General features: G+C 38.4%; 1 protein-coding gene across 3 annotated transcripts in view; it reads right to left on the bottom strand.

The window, feature by feature from the left end:
* The window catches only part of LOC309711680 (plexin-B2-like), a 156,106-nt gene that overhangs the window by 13,407 nt on the left and 122,509 nt on the right, over window positions 1–20,190 (bottom strand). For all 3 annotated transcript variants that reach the window (XM_082542114.1, XM_082542116.1, XM_082542115.1), the window contains 6 exons: window positions 18,439–18,624; window positions 15,618–15,754; window positions 15,157–15,257; window positions 14,591–14,820; window positions 3,112–3,293; window positions 201–267 (listed from right to left, as the gene is read on the bottom strand). In XM_082542114.1, the coding sequence (XP_082398240.1) occupies window positions 201–267; window positions 3,112–3,293; window positions 14,591–14,820; window positions 15,157–15,257; window positions 15,618–15,754; window positions 18,439–18,624 (903 nt within the window). The remainder of the gene's footprint in view (window positions 1–200; window positions 268–3,111; window positions 3,294–14,590; window positions 14,821–15,156; window positions 15,258–15,617; window positions 15,755–18,438; window positions 18,625–20,190) is intronic.

Raw genomic sequence — 20,190 nt, 5'->3', positions numbered from 1 at the left:
AAAGTATATTCACTCCTTAAAAAAATGTATTGAACAACATCTATATTTTTCAGACCACCAGTCTATACCATAAAGTTCACTGTAACACGGAACAGCTACTAAAATCAAAACATATCAGAGCTGCAACCAGAAAATATTCAAATCAAATCAATCTCCTGTCAGTCACTGCATCATTTCCAGTGACCCAAAACTTGCATTACCTTCAAAAACTGGTAAAGGCAGATTGACATCCAGTTACACAGCATCCGCTCCACCACTGTCTCTGACCTGAAAAACATATTTGTTGAGTTATTTTTACTCTTATTATGAAAATAAAATGTATTTATTTAGTGTAAAATACTGCATATCAAGAGACACGGCATGAAACAGACACCAGTATAAATAAAGGTATTGGGCCACACCTTTTAATCTTTGAATTCAGGTGTTTTTCCAGTTCCAATAAAATCAAGCCATGCAGTCATGTGTGTGAAAGAAAGAGTTCACTAAAATCAAGCATGGCACTGTAAGAGCATGCCACCTTTTCAATAAGTCACTTTGTGAAATTTCTTCCCTCTTTGACATTGCATGCAGTAATAAATGATAATATTGTAAAGTGGAAGCATTTAGGAACCACAGCAACTTAGCCACAATGTGGCAGACTGGAGCAGGGCTGCTGACTGCTAAGGTGCACGCTGACTCAATAACTGCAGACTTCCAAAATTCCTCTGGCATTAACATCAGCAAACCCTGTGCACAGCGAGCTTCCTGGCAGGATTTCCATGGTTGAGCGCCTCCTGTAGGTGTATCATGTATGCAGCCCAGTACTTTTGTCTATATAGTGTTTGTTGATAAGGGGAAAGTCTACACTACAGAGCCTCTGAAGTTGCATAAGGTGAGCTTATATATAGTGGTGTGGAAAAAGTGTTTGCCCCTTTCCTGATTTCCTATTTTTTTGTATGTTTGTCACACTAAAATGGTTCACATCACCAACCAAATTTAAATATTAGACAAACACGAGCAAACACAAAATGCAGTTTCTAAATGAAGAGGTTTATTATTAAGGGGAAAAAATTCCTGGGGCTGTTTTGCTGCCTCGGGACTTGGAGGACTTGCTGTGGTAAATGGAACCCAGAATTCTGCTATCCAGCAAAACATCCTGAAGGAGAATGTCCAGCCATCTGTTGGTGCCCTCAAGCCGAAGACAACTTGGGTTCTGCAGCAGGACAATGATCCAAAACACACCAGCAAGCCCACATGTGCATGGCTTAAGAAAAACAAAATGAAGACTTTGGAGTGGCCTAGTCAACGTCCTGACCTGAATCTGATTGAGATGCTGTGGCATGACCTTTTTAAGGTCATGCCACAGCAAGGTTGGCCCAACCTTGCTGTTAAGGTTGGCCCAACCAGTTATTAGGTTTAGGGGGCAATCACTTTTTCACGCAGGGCCATGTAGAGGTTTGGACCCCCCCCCCCCCAAATTATAAACACCTTAATTTAGAAACTGCATTTTGTGTTTATTTGTGTTACGTTTTTGTAGTATTTAATTTTGTTCAATGATGTGAAACATTTAAGTGCGACAAACGTATAAAAACTAGGAAATCAGGAAGGGGGCCAAGACTACTTCTTAGCACAATATGAAAAGACCTTCTGACATTTATCATTTATTTACAGAATAAATAAAGGCTTTGATAAAAAGCATAGTATAAATAACTTGCATAACCATTATTATATTTTTTTAAATCATCTTGTGGGACTTTATGGGCCTCGAATTATATACAGCTTATCAGTGTCAAGATATTTTTATTCAGAACTCATGTCATTGGTCATTTGACAGATATCCCATCAAAATGTCAACTATCCACTGGTGATGCTCGCTGATGCACATAGCATGCCTAATTAGATATCTTGTATATAAGGAGGTCTGTTTTGGCACAATGGGCTAATCAGCATAATGAGCTTCTCCATTGGGGGATAATTAAGATGTGTACTTGCATAACAGTCAGTCACAGCGTGCCTAGGCACAGGGAATAGTTCAGATCACAAAACTGCCCCTCAGAAACGATAAGCAACTGTGCCGTCAGACAAGTGTGTCCTGCTGAGGGAGGGGAAGCAGCAGTCAATGGATCACTTGACCTTGACATGATCATTAAAAAGATCAAAGAACACCAAAATCTGGAAGCTTCGTTTCTTAAGGCTATTTACTTCAATCAGATTAATAAGCTGAATGTTTATGGACTCAAATTTCACAAAGAAATTCTGAAATTTTGCCCAGGAAGAATATAGCGAACGATTACTATTAAAACAATCAAATCAGTGACAGAAAATAACTCACCAGTATGTGGTCAGTTTTTAAAAATACTAATTATTGTTAGCAAAAATTTTACAACCAGTCTCCACTTAGCTGGAAAGTCTAACTAATAAAATAGAATCTGGGTTAGGGTTACGCTGGCTCAAGCACTAAAGCTGATCTTTTTAGTTACAATCAGCAGGGATAAGAAGGTGAAGATGACAAAGACGAGATGAAAGAGAAGAAAGAAAATTGTCCAGCACATTTTACTTGGATTCCAATGAGGAAAAACAAAAAAAAGAGGAAAAAACAGAAGGATGAGCAGATGGAAGAAGACTGGAATAGATGGAGCAGCAGTCTGGCTCTTGATAATGGACTACAGTAAGTCTTTACAAAATTCAACAGAAAACATGGCAACAGAATGAAACAGTCCGCTGCATTCTGAACTGAATCCCAGTCCGCATCAACTGGTTCATATCAGTGCCAGAGTTGAGCGACTCTGCTTCAAAACTGCAGAAAGAGGACATTTTACAATCTCAGAGCAATTACTGCTAAACAAATCTAAGAGTCCACCCAGAAGAGTGGCACCGAGAGGCTAGACTGAGGCAGCAGCACACAGAGCTAAGTAGGTTAGCATGCAAAAAGCAGGTGTTTACTGTTACAGTTTTGACCTAGAAAGATCTAGAAAGAGGATATGAATGTTTGCACCAGATTTCAAGGCACTGAATGGGAAGCAAGCACCAAAACATTTTGGATTCATGCTATGTAAAAATGTTGTGCTAATTAAGCCTGAAAGCAATACAGGAGAACCATTAATAAGCAACAGAGAGTTGGACCACACTCACCTGCGCAGCATTAGTTTGGGGTTCTTGCTGTTGACATATTCCTCCATCAGCTCCAACAACAGTGTTCTCATAATGTCGGTGTAATATTCCAGCTTCCCATGCAGAGCTACTGTTAACAGGGAGGCAAAGTAAACCTTGGCCCTGGCGTTAAAGTCATGACTGCGCTCCAGGGTACGGATAAACTGCAAAAACACAAAAATCACACACATACACACACAGAAACAGGAGGCAAATGATGAGGTGAATTAATCATCGTGATGAAGCACACACAGAAGCAAATCCAACATAATATGCTTTTAAATTATCAAAAGACCAATGCTAGTGAAAATTATAATTATCAAGGTAAATTTAGTTCTGCCCTGTAAAATACTGTGGCTTAGAAATGATACCAATTAGTGGAAGAGGAATCACCCCACAAGTGCAGTTAGCACCTCAGAGGCTGTTTCTGTGCCAGCAATATTGGATTAACAGGAATCTTCACACGTCTCCCTCTGCTATGTCCTCTGCCTCTCGCTTGTATTACTGTAGATATGCCGCAAAACTGTAACACACTACAGTGCTCAATTCAAAGGAAGGGGGCGGCTTAAAGTTACAATAGATCCTTAATCTGTGAGGTATTCAGCCCATTTTAAAAACACCATCAATATAGTATCATACAAACATTTAGCTAAGTAGCTCAAGGTAATGGCTGGAGCTGACCATCTCTTTTTCTTTTTTTCTTTTTCAAAAAAACAAAAACAAAAAACCCCACACACATATTATCAGAAATGCTAGTGAAAAAGAAAACCTCCCCTGCATTTATCCTGCTGCCTTTCAAGACTATTTTCTCCCGTCCTATTACCACAGCCACCTTGTGACTCCTTGTGCCACAAACCTCCACTGTCGTCTAAATACATATAAAAGAGCTGTATTGGTGCATTCAGTGATTTACCTCTTTCATTACACAAGGCCACTTTAGTTCATTCAGAAACAACTCCACAACTACATTTGTGATTTTCTCAGTAAATCAGCTTATGCCTAGAGAGTTTATGCAGTGGTGCAAATCTGGCAAGCTCAGAGGAAATTGTTGCAATGCTGCCACTTTTGCAAGTCAACTCCATTTATGGTATACAGTATGCTACATCTCATGAATTAATAGGCCAATCTTTATATCTGTCTGTCTGTTCTTCACCCTTCTCGACATCTGTTCACCCACTGTGCTTGAAACTTGATGCATAAGGACTCTGGTATTGATGGTGCTCTGATGGGTTTGGATTCACTTGGATGAGCAGTTGAAATAATGCAGTTTAGAAATAAGCCTCCAGTGACTGACATTTATATAACATATGAAGTAACATTAGTGATTACGTGTCTAAATTTAGACTGACTGATGTTTCATAAGAGTCTAAATCTGTGCTAGCTGCAAGCTGAGAGTCTTTACTGTGAGCTAAATGTTAAAGTCATAATGCCAAAATGATCCAAGCTGCATGATATTTAGCAGGTATAATAGTCTCACATTACTATCATCTCATGTAATGTTAATTGTGTGGATGCCTTAATAGGCATCCACACTATTGAGATCCTGTTTCTCTTTCTTCTTTATTGTGTGGATGCCTTAATAGGCATCCACACTATTGAGTTCCTGTTTCTCTTTATTCTTTATTATTCCGGGTGTTTCCGTACACTTTTCGCCGTGGATCTACTTCCACAATTTTTGTGCTATTTTCACCGTTCAAACTCTAAACTGTTCTGCTCTTTCTGCTTATGCCGGCTATGACTTTTGGTGTTTATTACTATTATACTTTTTAAAATATTACACTTTTTTCCTTTAATTTGTCCCATTGAAATGAATGGGAAACTTCCACAATTCTGCTAAAACTTTCTTGTCTTTGAAACTTAACTACTGCCTCATACTTTCACCTAGAAACTCCATTCAAACTTTAAAACGTTCTCAAATGATTGGGCTATTCCTGTATGATTCAGCTTTTTCAGATCTTCTACTGTTTTCATCTTATCTCTCTTTAAGTCTTCAGTTGCAAAATTGTGATTTTTCAGAAAATACATGCGTTGCTATGGTTGCTATGCAATTAACTCAGAGGGGACAGTGAAACTGTTTGAATTTTCTCTTCATGTCCAAACAACTTCTTGCTACTCGCTCAATTTCCACTCAAGCCCCACAGATTATACACCAAAACGTAGGTATTTTTGCTGGCTTTCAGAAAATGTCCCTATCATTGTTGTGGGACTCATAGTTATTTTGCAAATCTCCTCAGAGTAACACAAAGTCAGAAAACTCTCCATATAAACTCAATGGAGAGTTTGTTCAAAATCACCGCTGGTTTTCTCTAATGAGAGGCATTTTCAAATTGTCATATCTTCTTAACGAAGCGAAGTTAAGACATGAGGCTTGTCCCGGTATATCTTCAGACACTCCTGATGCTCACAATTCAAGAATTATTTTCTCACCTATTACCGTTCTGAGATGAGTTAGACTTGTTTGAGGGTAGGAAATTTGTCCCTCGCTCAGATTTCATCAGATTTCAAATTCTGGAAATGAGTCACTTTTTTCTCTCATCATATCTTTTTGATGGATTTCCACAGAGCCCTGAAAATTTCCATGACTGTACACCAAAGCCTGCTGTTTCTTACGGTGAAAGAATGATTTTGATGCTCCATATAGATTTAGAGTTACCAAAGGTTGTTTGAGAGCAAGTCAAGGCAGTTTTTGCTTCGCCTCTACTCAGTTACAGTGTATTACAAGTCATATATCTTTAATAATTTATATTTTATCTCTGAATTATGAAGACCTGAAGATTCCCCCATCTCTTCTGAACAAAACAATGTCTGAATGACCGTTCTAGCCTCTACGGTTAGGAAATTATGGCCATTTGTTCGAGGGGAATCCTGAATGTCAGAAATACACTGAAGAAAACTCACACCTCTCTCTGTGTCTGCGTGTGTAAGGGCTGACTACAGCAGGTGCAGCTAATTTAACTGACCTACATATACCAAGCCCAGACTCTCAACAGCTCCTGTTCCCTTTACTGTCTGTGTATGTGTGTCTGTGTATCAATATTTCTCCTATGTTTAGGTATTACTCCTCAATCATAGTATTTCTGCTAAAGCAAAGTACTTCTACTACATCTTAGTACTTCTGCTAAATCATAGTATTTTTTTGAAAAATCATAGTATATTTGCCAAATCATGGTATTTGTGCAAAATCATGGTTTTGGGGCCAAATCATAATATTTCTGTTATGTTATAGTATATGTGCTGAATATATTATATGTGCCAAATCACAGTATTTATACCAAATTATAGTATTTATGCCAAATTACAGTATCTCTGCTAAAAAGCAGAAATAGTCCTTTTTAGCAGGAATTTCTGCCAAAAGATAGTATTTATGTTAAAACATAGTATTTCTGCTAAATCAGAGTATTCCTGCCAAATCATAGTATTTGTACTGAAACATAGTACTTCTGCCCAATCACATTATTTGTACTAAATGATAGTACTTGTGCCAAATCATAGTATTTGTGCCAAAGCATCGTATTTGTATGGAGTCATAGTATTTCTTCTAAATCATAGTATTTCAATCAAATCTCAGTAGTTGTTGTTAAAACGCAGTATTATTGCAAAATCATAGTATTTGTACCCATTCATAGTATTTCTAGTAAATCATAGCATTTGTGCCAAATCATGGTATTTGTGCAAAAACATAGTATGTCTGCAAAACCATAGTATATCCCTTATGTTATAGTATTACTACTAAGGCATAGTATTTCTGCCAAATCATAGTATTTGTACTAAATCATAGTACTTGTGCCAAATCATAGTATTTGTTGCACATCATAGTATTGGAACCAAAACATAGTATTTGTCCCAAAGCATCGTATTTGTATGGAGTAATAGTATTTCTTCAAAATCATAGTATTTCAATCAAATCTCAGTAGTTGTGTTAAAATGCAGTATTATTGCCAAATCATAGTATTTGTACCCAATCATAGTATTTTTGCCAAGTCATTGTATTTGTGCCAAATCATAGTATTTTTGCCAAATTGTGGTATTTGTGCCCAATTAATAATTCTGTTATGTTATAGTATTACTACTAAGTTGTAGAATATCTGTTATGTTATAGTGTATCTGCGGAATATAGTATTTGTGCCAAATCGTAGTATTTATACCAAATCACAGTATTTGTGCTAAAACATAGTATTTCTGCCATATTGTGGCATTTGTGCAAGAACATTGAACTGTTATGTTATAGTATTACTACTAAGTCATAGTATTTCTGCGTTGTTATAGTATTTGTACTAAAACGTAATATCTCTGCCAAGTCATAGAATTACTGCAATTTCATACTTTTTTTTAGGAAATATGTTATGTTATAGTATTACTACTAAGTCATAGTATTTCTGCCAAATCATAGTATTTGTGCCAAAGCATCGTATTTGTATGGAGTCATAGTATTTCAATCAAATCTCAGTAGTTGTTGTTAAAACGCAGTATTATTGCCAAATCATAGTATTTGTACCCAATCTTAGTATTTCTGCTAAATCATAGCATTTGTTCCAAATCATGGTATTTGTGCAGAAAACTTGGTTTGTCTGCAAAACCATAGTATATCTCTTATGTTATAGTATTACTACTAAGGCATAGTATTTCTGCCAAATCATAGTATTTGTACTAAATCATAGTACTTGTGCCAAATCATAGTATTTGTTGCACATCATAGTATTGGAACCCAAACATAGTATTTGTCCCAAAGCATCGTATTTGTATGGAGTAATAGTATTTCTTCAAAATCATAGTATTTCAATCAAATCTCAGTAGTTGTGTTAAAATGCAGTATTATTGCCAAATCATAGTATTTGTACCCAATCATAGTATTTTTGCCAAATTGTGGTATTTGTGCCCAATTAATAATTCTGTTATGTTATAGTATTACTACTAAGTCGTAGAATATCTGTTATGTTATAGTGTATCTGCGGAATATAGTATGTGTGCCAAATCGTAGTATTTATACCAAATCACAGTATTTATGCTAAAACATAGTATTTCTGCCATATTGTGGTATTTGTGCAAGAACATTGAACTGTTATGTTATAGTATTACTACTAAGTCATAGTATTTCTGCCAAATCATAGTATTTGTGTGAATTTGTATACTGTAATATCACTGTAGTATGTAGTGGCTAAGTAGGGGGTGTTTACAGTGTAAATAGGTCATCTCTTGTGTTGGAGTGCCCTCTTGTGGCGCCTTTTGGGTAGTGCCTTAGTAAACGTGAACCCTGTAAGAAGTGGTATCAGACTGATTTGTAGTGGAGGAATTTGTTGCCAGTGTTCTTAATCATAGAAACCACACCATATCACCTCTCCACATCCTCCTACTGTATGCCATGCCTCCCTGTACCATCCATCTGACCGCCAATAAACTCCACCTGTGGTAATCTAATCCCTGGATGTCAGCCTCTCCTTCTGACCGAGGATAGTTACTATTGCAGCACCACCCAGCATTAAACTGACGTACACCATTCTGTACAATAGTATTTGTGCTAAAAAGTAGTATTTCTGCCAAATCATAGTATTACTGCTATTTCATACTATTTAAGCGGAATTACAGTGTTTCTGCAAAAACATGTTTGAGGGGTGGAAATCTGTCCTCCTCTCATTTTTCAAACTCCGAAAATTAAGCCATTTCTTCTCTCGTCATGTCTCCGCGATGGAGATACAAAGAGCTATGTAAATCGTAGTCAAAGTACACCAAAGTCCGCTGATTCACCCAGTGCAAGAATTATGCTTCTATCCCACCTAGTTTTTGAGTACAAATTTATACACTATCACAGACCGGTAATTCATATTGATAATTTATTACAATTCTGCAAAGTTTTATGATTTTAGCAGCTTTTCTAATATGGACCTCACATTCTTGTTAACAGTCTATGGCAGAAATACATACAAGTACACAGCCTGATGAAGCAGACAGAAGCAGTACCTCTGATTGGTTCAGCATTTTCACCTCTTATCAGCACAAATCTCAGCCTCTTCTGCTATTTTCATTAGAATTGTAAGCTTTTCCACCTTTTTTCAGTTACGTGAGAACCAGTTTGGCTCAATGAGTAGCTGAAAAATGTCAGCCTCTTCTGCTGTTTTAGCAGGATTTCAGAGTTCAGCTTTTTCACTTGTTTTAAGCACAAATTTCAGTTTCTTTACCTCATTTCACAACAAAGTTCTTCCTCTTCACCTCTTTTCTGCTAATTTGAGCTTCTGCTCCACAGTGCACATTGTCCCTCTCATCATATCTTTGCTTGTGACCAGAACTCATTTGGCTCAGAGGGTAGGGCATCTGCCGTGAGACCCGGTGGCAGAGGTTTGAATCCTACCTGTGACAGTTGCTACACATGTTCCCTGCTTGCATGCGCTCTGCTTTCTTGTGTGTCACTGCTCTCCAGTGTGTCATTACACATACAGCCATCTTCAGCAAGTACTTCTGCTTCTACACCTCTTTTCAGCTCATCTTTTTGCTTCTTTGCCTCTTTTCAGCAGAAATTCTTCTGATTCACCTCTTTTCTGCCAAATGTTTAGCTTTTTCACCTCTTATCAGCACAATTCTAAGCAGCTTCTGCTAATTTCACCACAATTGTCACTCTCTCCACCTCTTCTTTGTGTGAATGAGTTTGGTGCAGTGAGGTGAATTGCCGCCTTTAGACCAGAAGGGCCAGGTTCAAATCCTGCTCAGGGCAATGTTTTTTGTTTTGTTTTTTTTCAACTTTTTCAGCTTTTTTCAGCAGACATCTTCAGCGTTAAGGCATCCACACAGCATTTTCGCAGGAAATGCAAATTTTTCTAGTTATTATTCCGGGTGTTTCCGTACACTTTTTGCCGTGGATCTACTTCCACAATTTTTGTGCTATTTTCACTGTTCAAACTCTAAACTGTTCTGCTCTTTCTGCTAATGCCGGCTATGACTTTTGGTGTTTATTACTATTATACTTTTTAAAATATTACACTTTTTTCCTTTAATTTGTCCCATTGAAATGAATGGGAAACTTCCACAATTCTGCTAAAACTTTCTTGTCTTTGAAACTTAACTACTGCCTCATACTTTCACCTAGAAACTCCATTCAAACTTTAAAATGTTCTCAAATGATTTGGCTATTCCTGTATGATTCAGCTTTTTCAGATCTTCTACCGTTTTAATCTTATCCCTCTTTGAGTTTTCAGTTGCAAAATTGTGATTTTTCAGAAAATACATGCGTTGCTATGGTTGCTATGCAATTAACTCAGAGGGGACAGTGAAACTGTTTGAATTTTCTCTTCATGTCCAAACAACTTCTTGCTACTCGCTCAATTTCCACTCAAGCCCCACAAATTATACATCAAAACGTAGGTATTTTTGCTGGCTTTCAGAAAATGTCACTATCATTGTTGTGGGACTCATAGATATTTTGCAAATCTCCTCAGAGTAACACAAAGTCAGAAAACTCTCCATATAAACTCAATGGAGAGTTTGTTCAAAATCACCGCTGGATTTCTCTAATGAGAGGCATTTTCAAATTGTCATATCTCCTTAACGAAGCGAAGTTAAGACATGAGGCTTGTCCCCGTATATGTTCAGACACTCCTGACACTCACAATTCAAGAATTTCTTTCTCACCTATTACCGTTCTGAAATGAGTTGGACTTGTTTGAGGGTAGGAAATTTGTCCCTCGCTCAGATTTCAATCTCTGGAAATGAACCACTTTTTTCTCTCGTCATATCTTTTTGATGGATTTCCACAGAGCCCTGAAAATTTCCATGACTGTTCACCGAAGCCTGCTGTTTCTTACGGTGAAAGAATGATTTTGATGCTCCATATAGATTTAGAGTTACCAAAGGTTGTTTGAGCGCAAGTCAAGGCAGTTTTTGCTTCGCCTCTACTCAGTTACAGTGTATTACAAGTCATATATCTTTAATAATTTATATTTTATCTCTGAATTATGAAGACCTGAAGATTCCCCCATCTCTTCTGAATAAAACGATGCCTGAATGACCGTTCTAGCCTCTACGGTTAGGAAATTATGGCCATTTGTTCGAGTGGAATCCTGAATGTCAGAAATACACTGAAGAAAACTCACACCTCTCTCTGTGTCTGTGTCTGTGTGTGTAAGGGCTGACTACAGCAGGTGCAGCTAATTTAACTGACCTACATATACCAAGCCCAGACTCTCCACAGCTCCTGTTCCCTTTACTGTCTGTGTATGTGTGTCTGTGTATCAATATTTCTCCTATGTTTAGGTATTACTCCTCAATCATAGTATTTCTGCTAAAGCAAAGTACTTCTACTACATCTTAGTACTTCTGCTAAATCATAGTATTTCTGCCAATTCATAGTATTTTTGCAAAATCATGGTATTTGTGCAAAATCATGGTTTTGGGGCCAAATATTTCTGTTATTTTATAATATATGTGCTGAATATATTATATGTGCCAAATCATAGTATTTATCCCAAATTATAGTATTTATGCCAAATTACAGTATTTCTGCTAAAACGCAGAAATAGTACCTTTTAGCAGGAATTTCTACCAAAAGATAGTATTTATGTTAAAACATAGTATTTCTGCTAAACCAGAGTATTCCTGCCAAATCATAGTATTTGTACTGAAACATGGTACTTCTGCCCAATCATAGTATTTGTACTAAATCATAGTACTTGTGCCAAATCATAGTATTTATACCCAATCATAGTATTTCTGCTAAATCATAGCATTTGTGCCAAATCATGGTATTTGTGCAAAAACATAGTATGTCTGCAAAACCATAGTATATCTCTTATGTTATAGTATTACTACTAAGGCATAGTATTTCTGCCAAATCATAGTATTTGTACTAAATCATAGTTCTTGTGCCAAATCATAGTATTTGTTGAACATCATAGTATTGGAACCAAAACATAGTATTTGTCGCAAAGCATCGTATTTGTATTGAGTAATAGTATTTCTTCTAAATCATAGTATTTCAATCAAATCTCAGTAGTTGTGTTAAAATGCAGTATTATTGCCAAATCATAGTATTTGTACCCAATCATAGTATTTTTGCCAAATCGTGGTATTTGTGCCCAATTAATAATTCTGTTATGTTATAGTATTACTACTAAGTCGTAGAATATCTGTTATGTTATAGTGTATCTGCGGAATATAGTATGTGTGCCAAATCGTAGTATTTACACCAAATCACAGTATTTTTGCTAAAACATAGTATTTCTGCCATATTGTGGTATTTGTGCAAGAACATTGAACTGTTATGTTATAGTATTACTACTAAGTCATAGTATTTCTGCGTTGTTATAGTATTTGTGCTAAAACGTAGTATCTCTGCCAAGTCATAGAATTACTGCAATTTAATAGTTTTTTTTAGGAAATCTGTTATATTATAGTATTATTACTCAGTCATAGTATTTCTGCCAAATCATAGTATTTGTGTGAATTTGTATACTGTAATATCACTGTATTATGTAGTGGCTAAGTAGGGGCTGTTTACTAAGTGCATCAGTGTAAATAGGTCAGCTCTTGTGTTGGAGTGCCCTCTTGTGGCGCCTTTTGGGTAGTGCCTTAGTAAACGGGAACCCTGTAAAAAGTGGCATCAGACTGATTTGTAGTGGAGGAATTTGTTACCAGTTTTCTTAATCTTTAATCTGTATGCATGTTGTAATGCATACCCTGTTCTTAATCATAGAAACCACACCATATCACCTCTCCACATCCTCCTACTGTATGCCAAACCTCCCTGTACCATCCATCTGACCGCAATAAACTCCACCTGTGGTAATCTAATCCCTGGATGTCAGCCTCTCCTTCTGACCGAGGATAGTTATAGTATTTGAGCCAAATCATAGTATTTGTGCTAAAACATAGTATTTCTTCCAAATCATAGTATTTGTGCCAAAGTATAGTATTTCTTCCAAATCATAGTATAACTGCACAATAAAGGTTCTTGAGCCACATCAGTGTTTGTGCCAAATCTTAGTAATTCTGCTCAATGATAGAATTTCTGCTATGCTTTAGTACTTTTTTCCTAGATTGTAGTACTTCTGCTAAGTCAAAGTATTTCATGTAAATCATAGTATTTCTACCAAGTCCCAATGTTTCTGCTAAATCATAAATAATGTTTTAGTACAAATTGTATGATTTGGTGGAACTTTCTGTGTTCCAGCACAAATGCTATGATTTGGCATACTATGTTTAAACTTTAAAAAATTCTGCTATTCCTGCTGATGTGTGTTATGACTTTTGACCATTGAAATGAATGGAACACATTATCAATGTGGTCACTGATTTTGCATGATGGGCTGAGCTGTGTTTTACCTCAGTGAGATAAGCATCCGTTCTCAGACTGGGAGGCCTGGGTTCAAATCCAGCTTATGGCAACATTTCTTTCACTTAACAGTTAAACTTTTTTTAAACTCTTTTCAACACAAATTTCATTTTTTTCACCCCTTTTCAGCAAAATTTTCAGTTTTTTTAACCCCTTTTCAGCACAAATCCAAACTTTTTCAGCTCTTTTTCAGCAAAAACCTCTTTTCAGCAGAATTCTGCTCATTCAACTCTTTTCAGCAAAATTTTCAGTTTTTTCTGCTGTTTTCAGAAAAAAACTCTTTTCAGCAGAATTCTGCTCATTCACCTCTTTTCAGCAGAAATTCTGCTGATTGAACTCTTTTCAGCAGAATTTTCACCCCCTTTTTTTGCCCAAATTCTGCTAGCACAATTGTCAATCTCTCCACCTTTTCTTTGTGAGAAAGTGTTTGGCTCAGTGAGCTAAATAGCTGCCCTTTGACCAGGAGGGCCAGGTTCGAATCCTGCTCAGGGCAATGTTTTTTGTTTTCAACTTTTTCAGCTTTTTTCAGCAGACATCTTCAACGTTAAGGCATCCACACAGCATTTTCGCAGGAAATGCAAATTTTTCTAGTTAGCATTTGCCATTTAGCACTAAAAACAAACTACAGCTGAGGTTGATAGGAATGTCAATATTTTTTAAGTACTTCTTATTGTGTTAGCCCAAATTAGTTGAAATATTCTTTCTGAGCTGACTGTAGTTCAAGAGGAAAAGTCACTGGAACACCCAAGTTTTTCCAAATTATCCTGTGGGGTACAGTAATGTCTGTGCAGTCTCTCAAGCAACCGGCATCATTTCACTCAGACAAGCAAATCCCAGACTGCTGGTGGTATTATTAGAGAAGTTAGAGGGATCACCAAAGCCATCCATCATCCTAGAATCATAAATGTCTTTGTAAAACTTGATAGTGATCTATTTGAAGTGTACCAACTGACTCTGACATCCTCAGAGTCCTGGTCCCAGTGAAGCTAAAAAGAAAGCTTTGAAAATCTAGATGTATCCAGCATTGTTCAGTGTTTGGAGGTTTGATTTTGCACAGTTTTAAAGGACTGCAAACTCTCTGTAAGCAGGCATTATCGGTCCGAGCTCACAGCTGACAATTTGATGATGCGTGTGCAGTATAATTACATTAATGAGGAATGTCTTGGAGTTCAGGAGGTTGGAGAACTGGTTGAGAGACTGAATCACGGTGGCCTTGCGAGCCTCTGGTATATCTAGCTTCCCTGTGATCATCACATCATTGGCACCGTCCTTAGAGGGCAGGAAGAAGACTCGGTCTGTGTACGTCTTGTAGTCCAGGAAAGGGATTCGTCCCTCATTCAGGTCATTGGTGTGGTCCTCCATCTCAATCATTAGGTCTGCGAGAAAGAAACAAAAAACACCACATGGTTTCTTTTTAATAAGCAACTCTTGTCACTTTCACACTGCTCGTCTGTCTCAATTACGATGCTGCAAGAGGCAGAAAATGGAGAGCATTGCCAGGAAAATGATTTCAACAGTGAAATATTGTTTTCTATTAATGTTACTGCAAAACTGCTTCTAATAATGATGATAAGATGACATTGAGTGGGAGAATTTATGCATTTAATCAGAGCTATGAACCAATTCATTACTTTACAGCTTCTTAGAAACACGGATCCTTAGAGGGACATTAGCAATATTGTGACGCTTCTGCACAGCTGCACAGCTTATACCTGTGAATTCCTTCTTGCAGCGGTCTCGTACACTCTCCTCCAGGTTCTCAAGCTGGTGTTTCACCTTCTCATACTCCCTCTCTGCCTGCTGACTCTTCCTCCTGAAAAGATTAAACACACACACAAAGAAAACGCATCATGAAAATAAGGTCAAACAGATGAATGTTAACTTGTTGCAAAGAGGTTCTTTTCTTTTGGCCATTAACTTAGCTGCAAGGTATCTATTAGTTCTTATTACGCAGTCGCTGTTGGTGCGCTCCTAATAATTTCTTATGAATATGAACATATTTCTTGGAACAGACACAAACAAACAAAGTCGTTTTTTTAAAAAAAACAAACAAACTAGCAAACACAATGCAGAAAAAGCTGGGACTGACTGGAGAAGTATCTATACTCTTAAAAAAACACAATCAATTGTGTGCTCCTGCTGCATAAAGTTAACCTAAAATAGCTCAATTCACCTGTAGCAGTAGACAGAGATAGTGATGATGAGCAGCATGGGCACAATGACAGCAGGGATGATGATGTAGAGCGGGAAATCATTCTTCGTCTCGTATTGCACCGAGTCGACCACCCACTCCCCTTTCCCAAACTTGATCTGTAGAAAGAAAAAATCTTATTATTTGCACAAGCTCTCCACATTTTAGCCAAAGTCAAAAGCAAAGACCGGACGATACCGGGGAGGAAGTAGAAAGATTAAATCTAAATGTGAATAGTTTAGATTCCAACCGTCAACTCGGCTAAAGCAGCTCTAGGACCTTAAAAGTATTTTTAAAGTATGTATGTTCAGGTTGGTAGGGTTGCATAAAGAGGATAATTACATAAACGTACCAAGTCTGACACTTTATCAACAGCAGCAGATACCAATATAGAAAAAGCTGGATTACAGTGGGGCAAAAAAGTATTTAGTCAGCCACCGATTGTGCAAGTTCCCCCACTTAAAATGATGACAGAGGTCAGTAATTTGCACCAGAGGTACACTTCAACTGTGAGAGACAGAATGTGAAAAAAAAATCCATGAATCCACATGGTAGGATTTGTAAAGAATTTATTCGTAAATCAGGGTGGAAAATAAGTATTTGGTCAATAACAAAAATACAACTCAATACTTTGTAACATAACCTTTGTTGGCAATAACAGAGGTCAAACGTTTACTATAGGTCTTTACCAGGTTTGCACACACAGTAGCTGGTATTTTGGCCCATTCCTCCATGCAGATCTTCTCGAGAGCAGTGATGTTTTGGGGCTGTCGCCGAGCAACACGGACTTTCAACTCCCGCCACAGATTTTCTATGGGGTTGAGGTCTGGAGACTGGCTAGGCCACTCCAGGACTTTCAAATGCTTCTTACGGAGCCACTCCTTTGTTGCCCGGGTGGTGTGTTTTGGATCATTGTCATGTTGGAAGACCCAGCCTCGTTTCATCTTCAAAGTTCTCACTGATTGAAGGAGGTTTTGGCTCAAAATCTCACGATACATGGCCCCATTCATTCTGTCCTTAACACGGATCACTTGTCCTGTCCCCTTGGCAGAAAAACAGCCCCATAGCATGATGTTTCCACCCCCATGCTTCACAGTAGGTATGGTGTTCTTGGGATGCAACTCAGTATTCTTCTTCCTCCAAACACGACGAGTTGAGTTTATACCAAAAAGTTCTACTTTGGTTTCATCTGACCACATGACATTCTCCCAACCCTCTGCTGTATCATCCATGTGCTCTCTGGCAAACTTCAGACGGGCCTGGACATGCACTGGCTTCAGCAGCGGAACACGTCTGGCACTGCGGGATTTGATTCCCTGCCGTTGTAGTGTGTTACTGATGGTGACCTTTGTTACTTTGGTCCCAGCTCTCTGCAGGTCATTCACCAGGTCCCCCCGTGTGGTTCTGGGATCTTTGCTCACCGTTCTCATGATCATTTTGACCCCACGGGATGAGATCTTGCGTGGAGCCCCAGATCGAGGGAGATTATCAGTGGTCTTGTATGTCTTCCATTTTCTGATGATTGCTCCCACAGTTGATTTTTTCACACCAAGCTGCTTGCCTATTGTAGATTCACTCTTCCCAGTCTGGTGCAGGTCTACAATACTTTTCCTGGTGTCCTTCGAAAGCTCGGCCATGGCGGAGTTTGGAGTCTGACTGTTTGAGGCTGTGGACAGGTGTCTTTTATACAGATGATGAGTTCAAACAGGTGCCATTCATACAGGTAACGAGTGGGGGACAGAAAAGCTTCTTACAGAAGACGTTACAGGTCTGTGAGAGCCAGAGATTTTCCTTGTTTGAGGTGACCAAATACTTATTTTCCACCCTAATTTACGAATAAATTCTTTACAAATCCTACCATGTGAATTCATGGATTTTTTTTTCACATTCTGTCTCTCACAGTTGAAGTGTACCTCTGGTGCAAATTACTGACCTCTGTCATCATTTTAAGTGGGGGAACTTGCACAATCGGTGGCTGACTAAATACTTTTTTGCCCCACTGTATAGTCTAGCGGTGTCACTTCTTTAAGCAGTCGCTGACATATAACAATAAGAATTACCCAGGGAGAGGTATGGTATTCATCATAGTTGTGGCTTACCTATAATTACAGGCAATTATAGAGCCTGTAGCTACATGAAAATTGTTCAACCAGTGGAAAAAAAATTGGATCTCAAATTGTATAGACGATTTGCCGGGAGAAGAACAGTAAAGGTTCATGATGCATGCATGCTCTCATCTTCAAGTCTGTGTATGGATCTGCAATGGTCCATTTACTCAAGTACTTTGCTGAAGTACACAGTTGAGGTACATGTACAAGGGATAAAGACCATGGGCACGAAAGATTTCTTTGCTCAGTTTTAATGCTGTATTTTACTCCACTATCCATTACCGTAATCTAATAGCCTGAGTAGTACCCAGTGTCCTCTGCCTTCATTCGTATCATTTCCTTATTTATTACAAACCAGACAATATAATTTTTTTAAAAAGAAAGAAAAGAGCCTACTAATTTGTCTATGATTCAAATAAATGGCTAAAAAGAAGCTTGCTTGTGTGTAACGCATGACATAGAGCAGTATAATTATAATAAACGATTACATAGAATCCAAAAGGAGCCTTTATCCATTACAGACCATTATTTTGAGTACTTAAAGTTCATTCTTGAGATATCTTTAAAACTTTAACATACTAAGATTTTGAGGCGAGTACTTTTATTTATGAAGCAGTGATCTTACAGTGTTGCAGTAAAACGTTCACTGAAATAAGTGATCATCAGCCAGGACTCATCTGTTAGTGTGCTCTGACCATTAGCTCCAGATTCTCCGACCCCGTCTCTCTGTGCTGATGTTTGGAGCGAGTAGGAGCACGAGGCGTGGTGGAAGGTGGTTCCAAGAACAGCTTATCATCCTGAAGGGTGTTGACCACACACTGAACGTCGCCTACGAAGGCTTGTGCTTCTTTAGTTGTCATCGCTTTGGAGAATCCCCGACCCTGCAGGGGGAAGAGTGAATGCGAGGCTCTAAGGGCAGTGACTGAAGTACATGGGAGAGAAATTAATTAGACAGATCCTACGATGAGCACTGAAAACATTATCGGCAGCATTTTATGAGTAATGGGTAGGAAGTGTGCTGTACGACAGCTCCTTACTGCTCCAATATGAGCTAAAAGTAATTAAAAAGATAAAGATTGGAGTTATTGTAAGCACCTCACTCTCAGTAATTTCTTGAGATTTTGCAGCACACTTGTGGATCTACAGACATTTAATTATTCTAATATCGGCTGGAAGAAGGTGAAACCAGCTTAAATTAATCAGCGCCTGAGTAACTGAAAAGGTTTTACATGTTTTGCATATGACTTTCCCCACAAGTGAGTTTATCAACAGAAACTTTGAGGTGGTATACTCTGGGAGCTCAAAACAGCCATAAAAATAAGCTATAAGAAAAATCGATTCATTTTCTGGCTCAGGCTTCTCAGTCGTTTTTGTTTGTTGCATATCTTTGCCTTTTGTGACAATGCTCTATTGCACTTGTCAAACAAAACAAGCAATGTGAAAGTGTCACCTTGGACTTTTTAAAAAGAAGAAGTGGCACCCTTGAGAGGTAAAAATAATGCTACAAAACACGTGAGAAAATAAATCCATGATGATGAAAAGATTAAAAGTGAAAGAAACCGGGTTTTTATTTACTAGCTCATCTACATACTGTCTGATATCGAGAGCACAAAGTGTCAGATTAGCTATCGTAAAGATGAACATTCGTTATACTGTGGCTAAAACAATAATGTGTAGTCGTGGGTAGACTTGGAGGGCTTTTCAACCATTTGGCTTAACACCACTTAAAACTTAAGGTTATGTATATAACCCCGGTTCTCTGAGTAGCATGAGTGAGTGTCTCACTATGGGAACGCCTCCTGCGTGACCTCATCAGAAGCTCAAATACCATTACGCCAGCCCTTACAGGCTGGCTAGGTGACGCCCATGTCAGGAGGGGCCAGTGCCTCCCTATATAATAGGCTGACATAGCGTCAGATGTCATTCAAAACAAGCCCACCTCTTCCTCGCTTCCATAGCAAGGAGGGCGGTCTGGTGAGACACTCACTCATGCTACTCAGAGAACCGGGGTTATATACATAACCTTAAGTTCTCTTTCATAGCATTCGTTTCGTGTCTCACTATGGGAGAAATACTGACTCCCGGATTGCCAGACATGCCTGTTAAGAAGACAACTGTCCCCAACAGCACTTCACAGGGGAGAGGCCCCCACCCGGGAAGAACCTGCACTGAGGACTGAATGTGCTAGGTTAGGTGCTGTCACATCTAACCTGTAAAACCTAGCAAATGTATGAGGCGAGGTCCAGCATGCAGCTGCACACACCTCCTGAATAGAAACTCCCCCAAAGAGAGCCCATGAGGTTGCCAGACCTCTAGTGGAATGCGCACGTAAGCCAGCAGGGGGCTGAAGGCCCCCGCTAGTATAGGCCAAGGCAATTGCTCCCACTATCCAATGGGAGAGGCGCTGTTTAGACACAGGCTTTCCCATATGCGGTTTAGCCCAGGAC

Source organism: Aulonocara stuartgranti (assembly GCF_965226115.1).
Source record: "Aulonocara stuartgranti genome assembly, chromosome: 7".
NCBI lineage: Eukaryota > Metazoa > Chordata > Actinopteri > Cichliformes > Cichlidae > Aulonocara > Aulonocara stuartgranti.
Note: the sequence above shows the minus strand (reverse complement) of the source record. Positions and strands in the feature narration are given on the sequence as shown.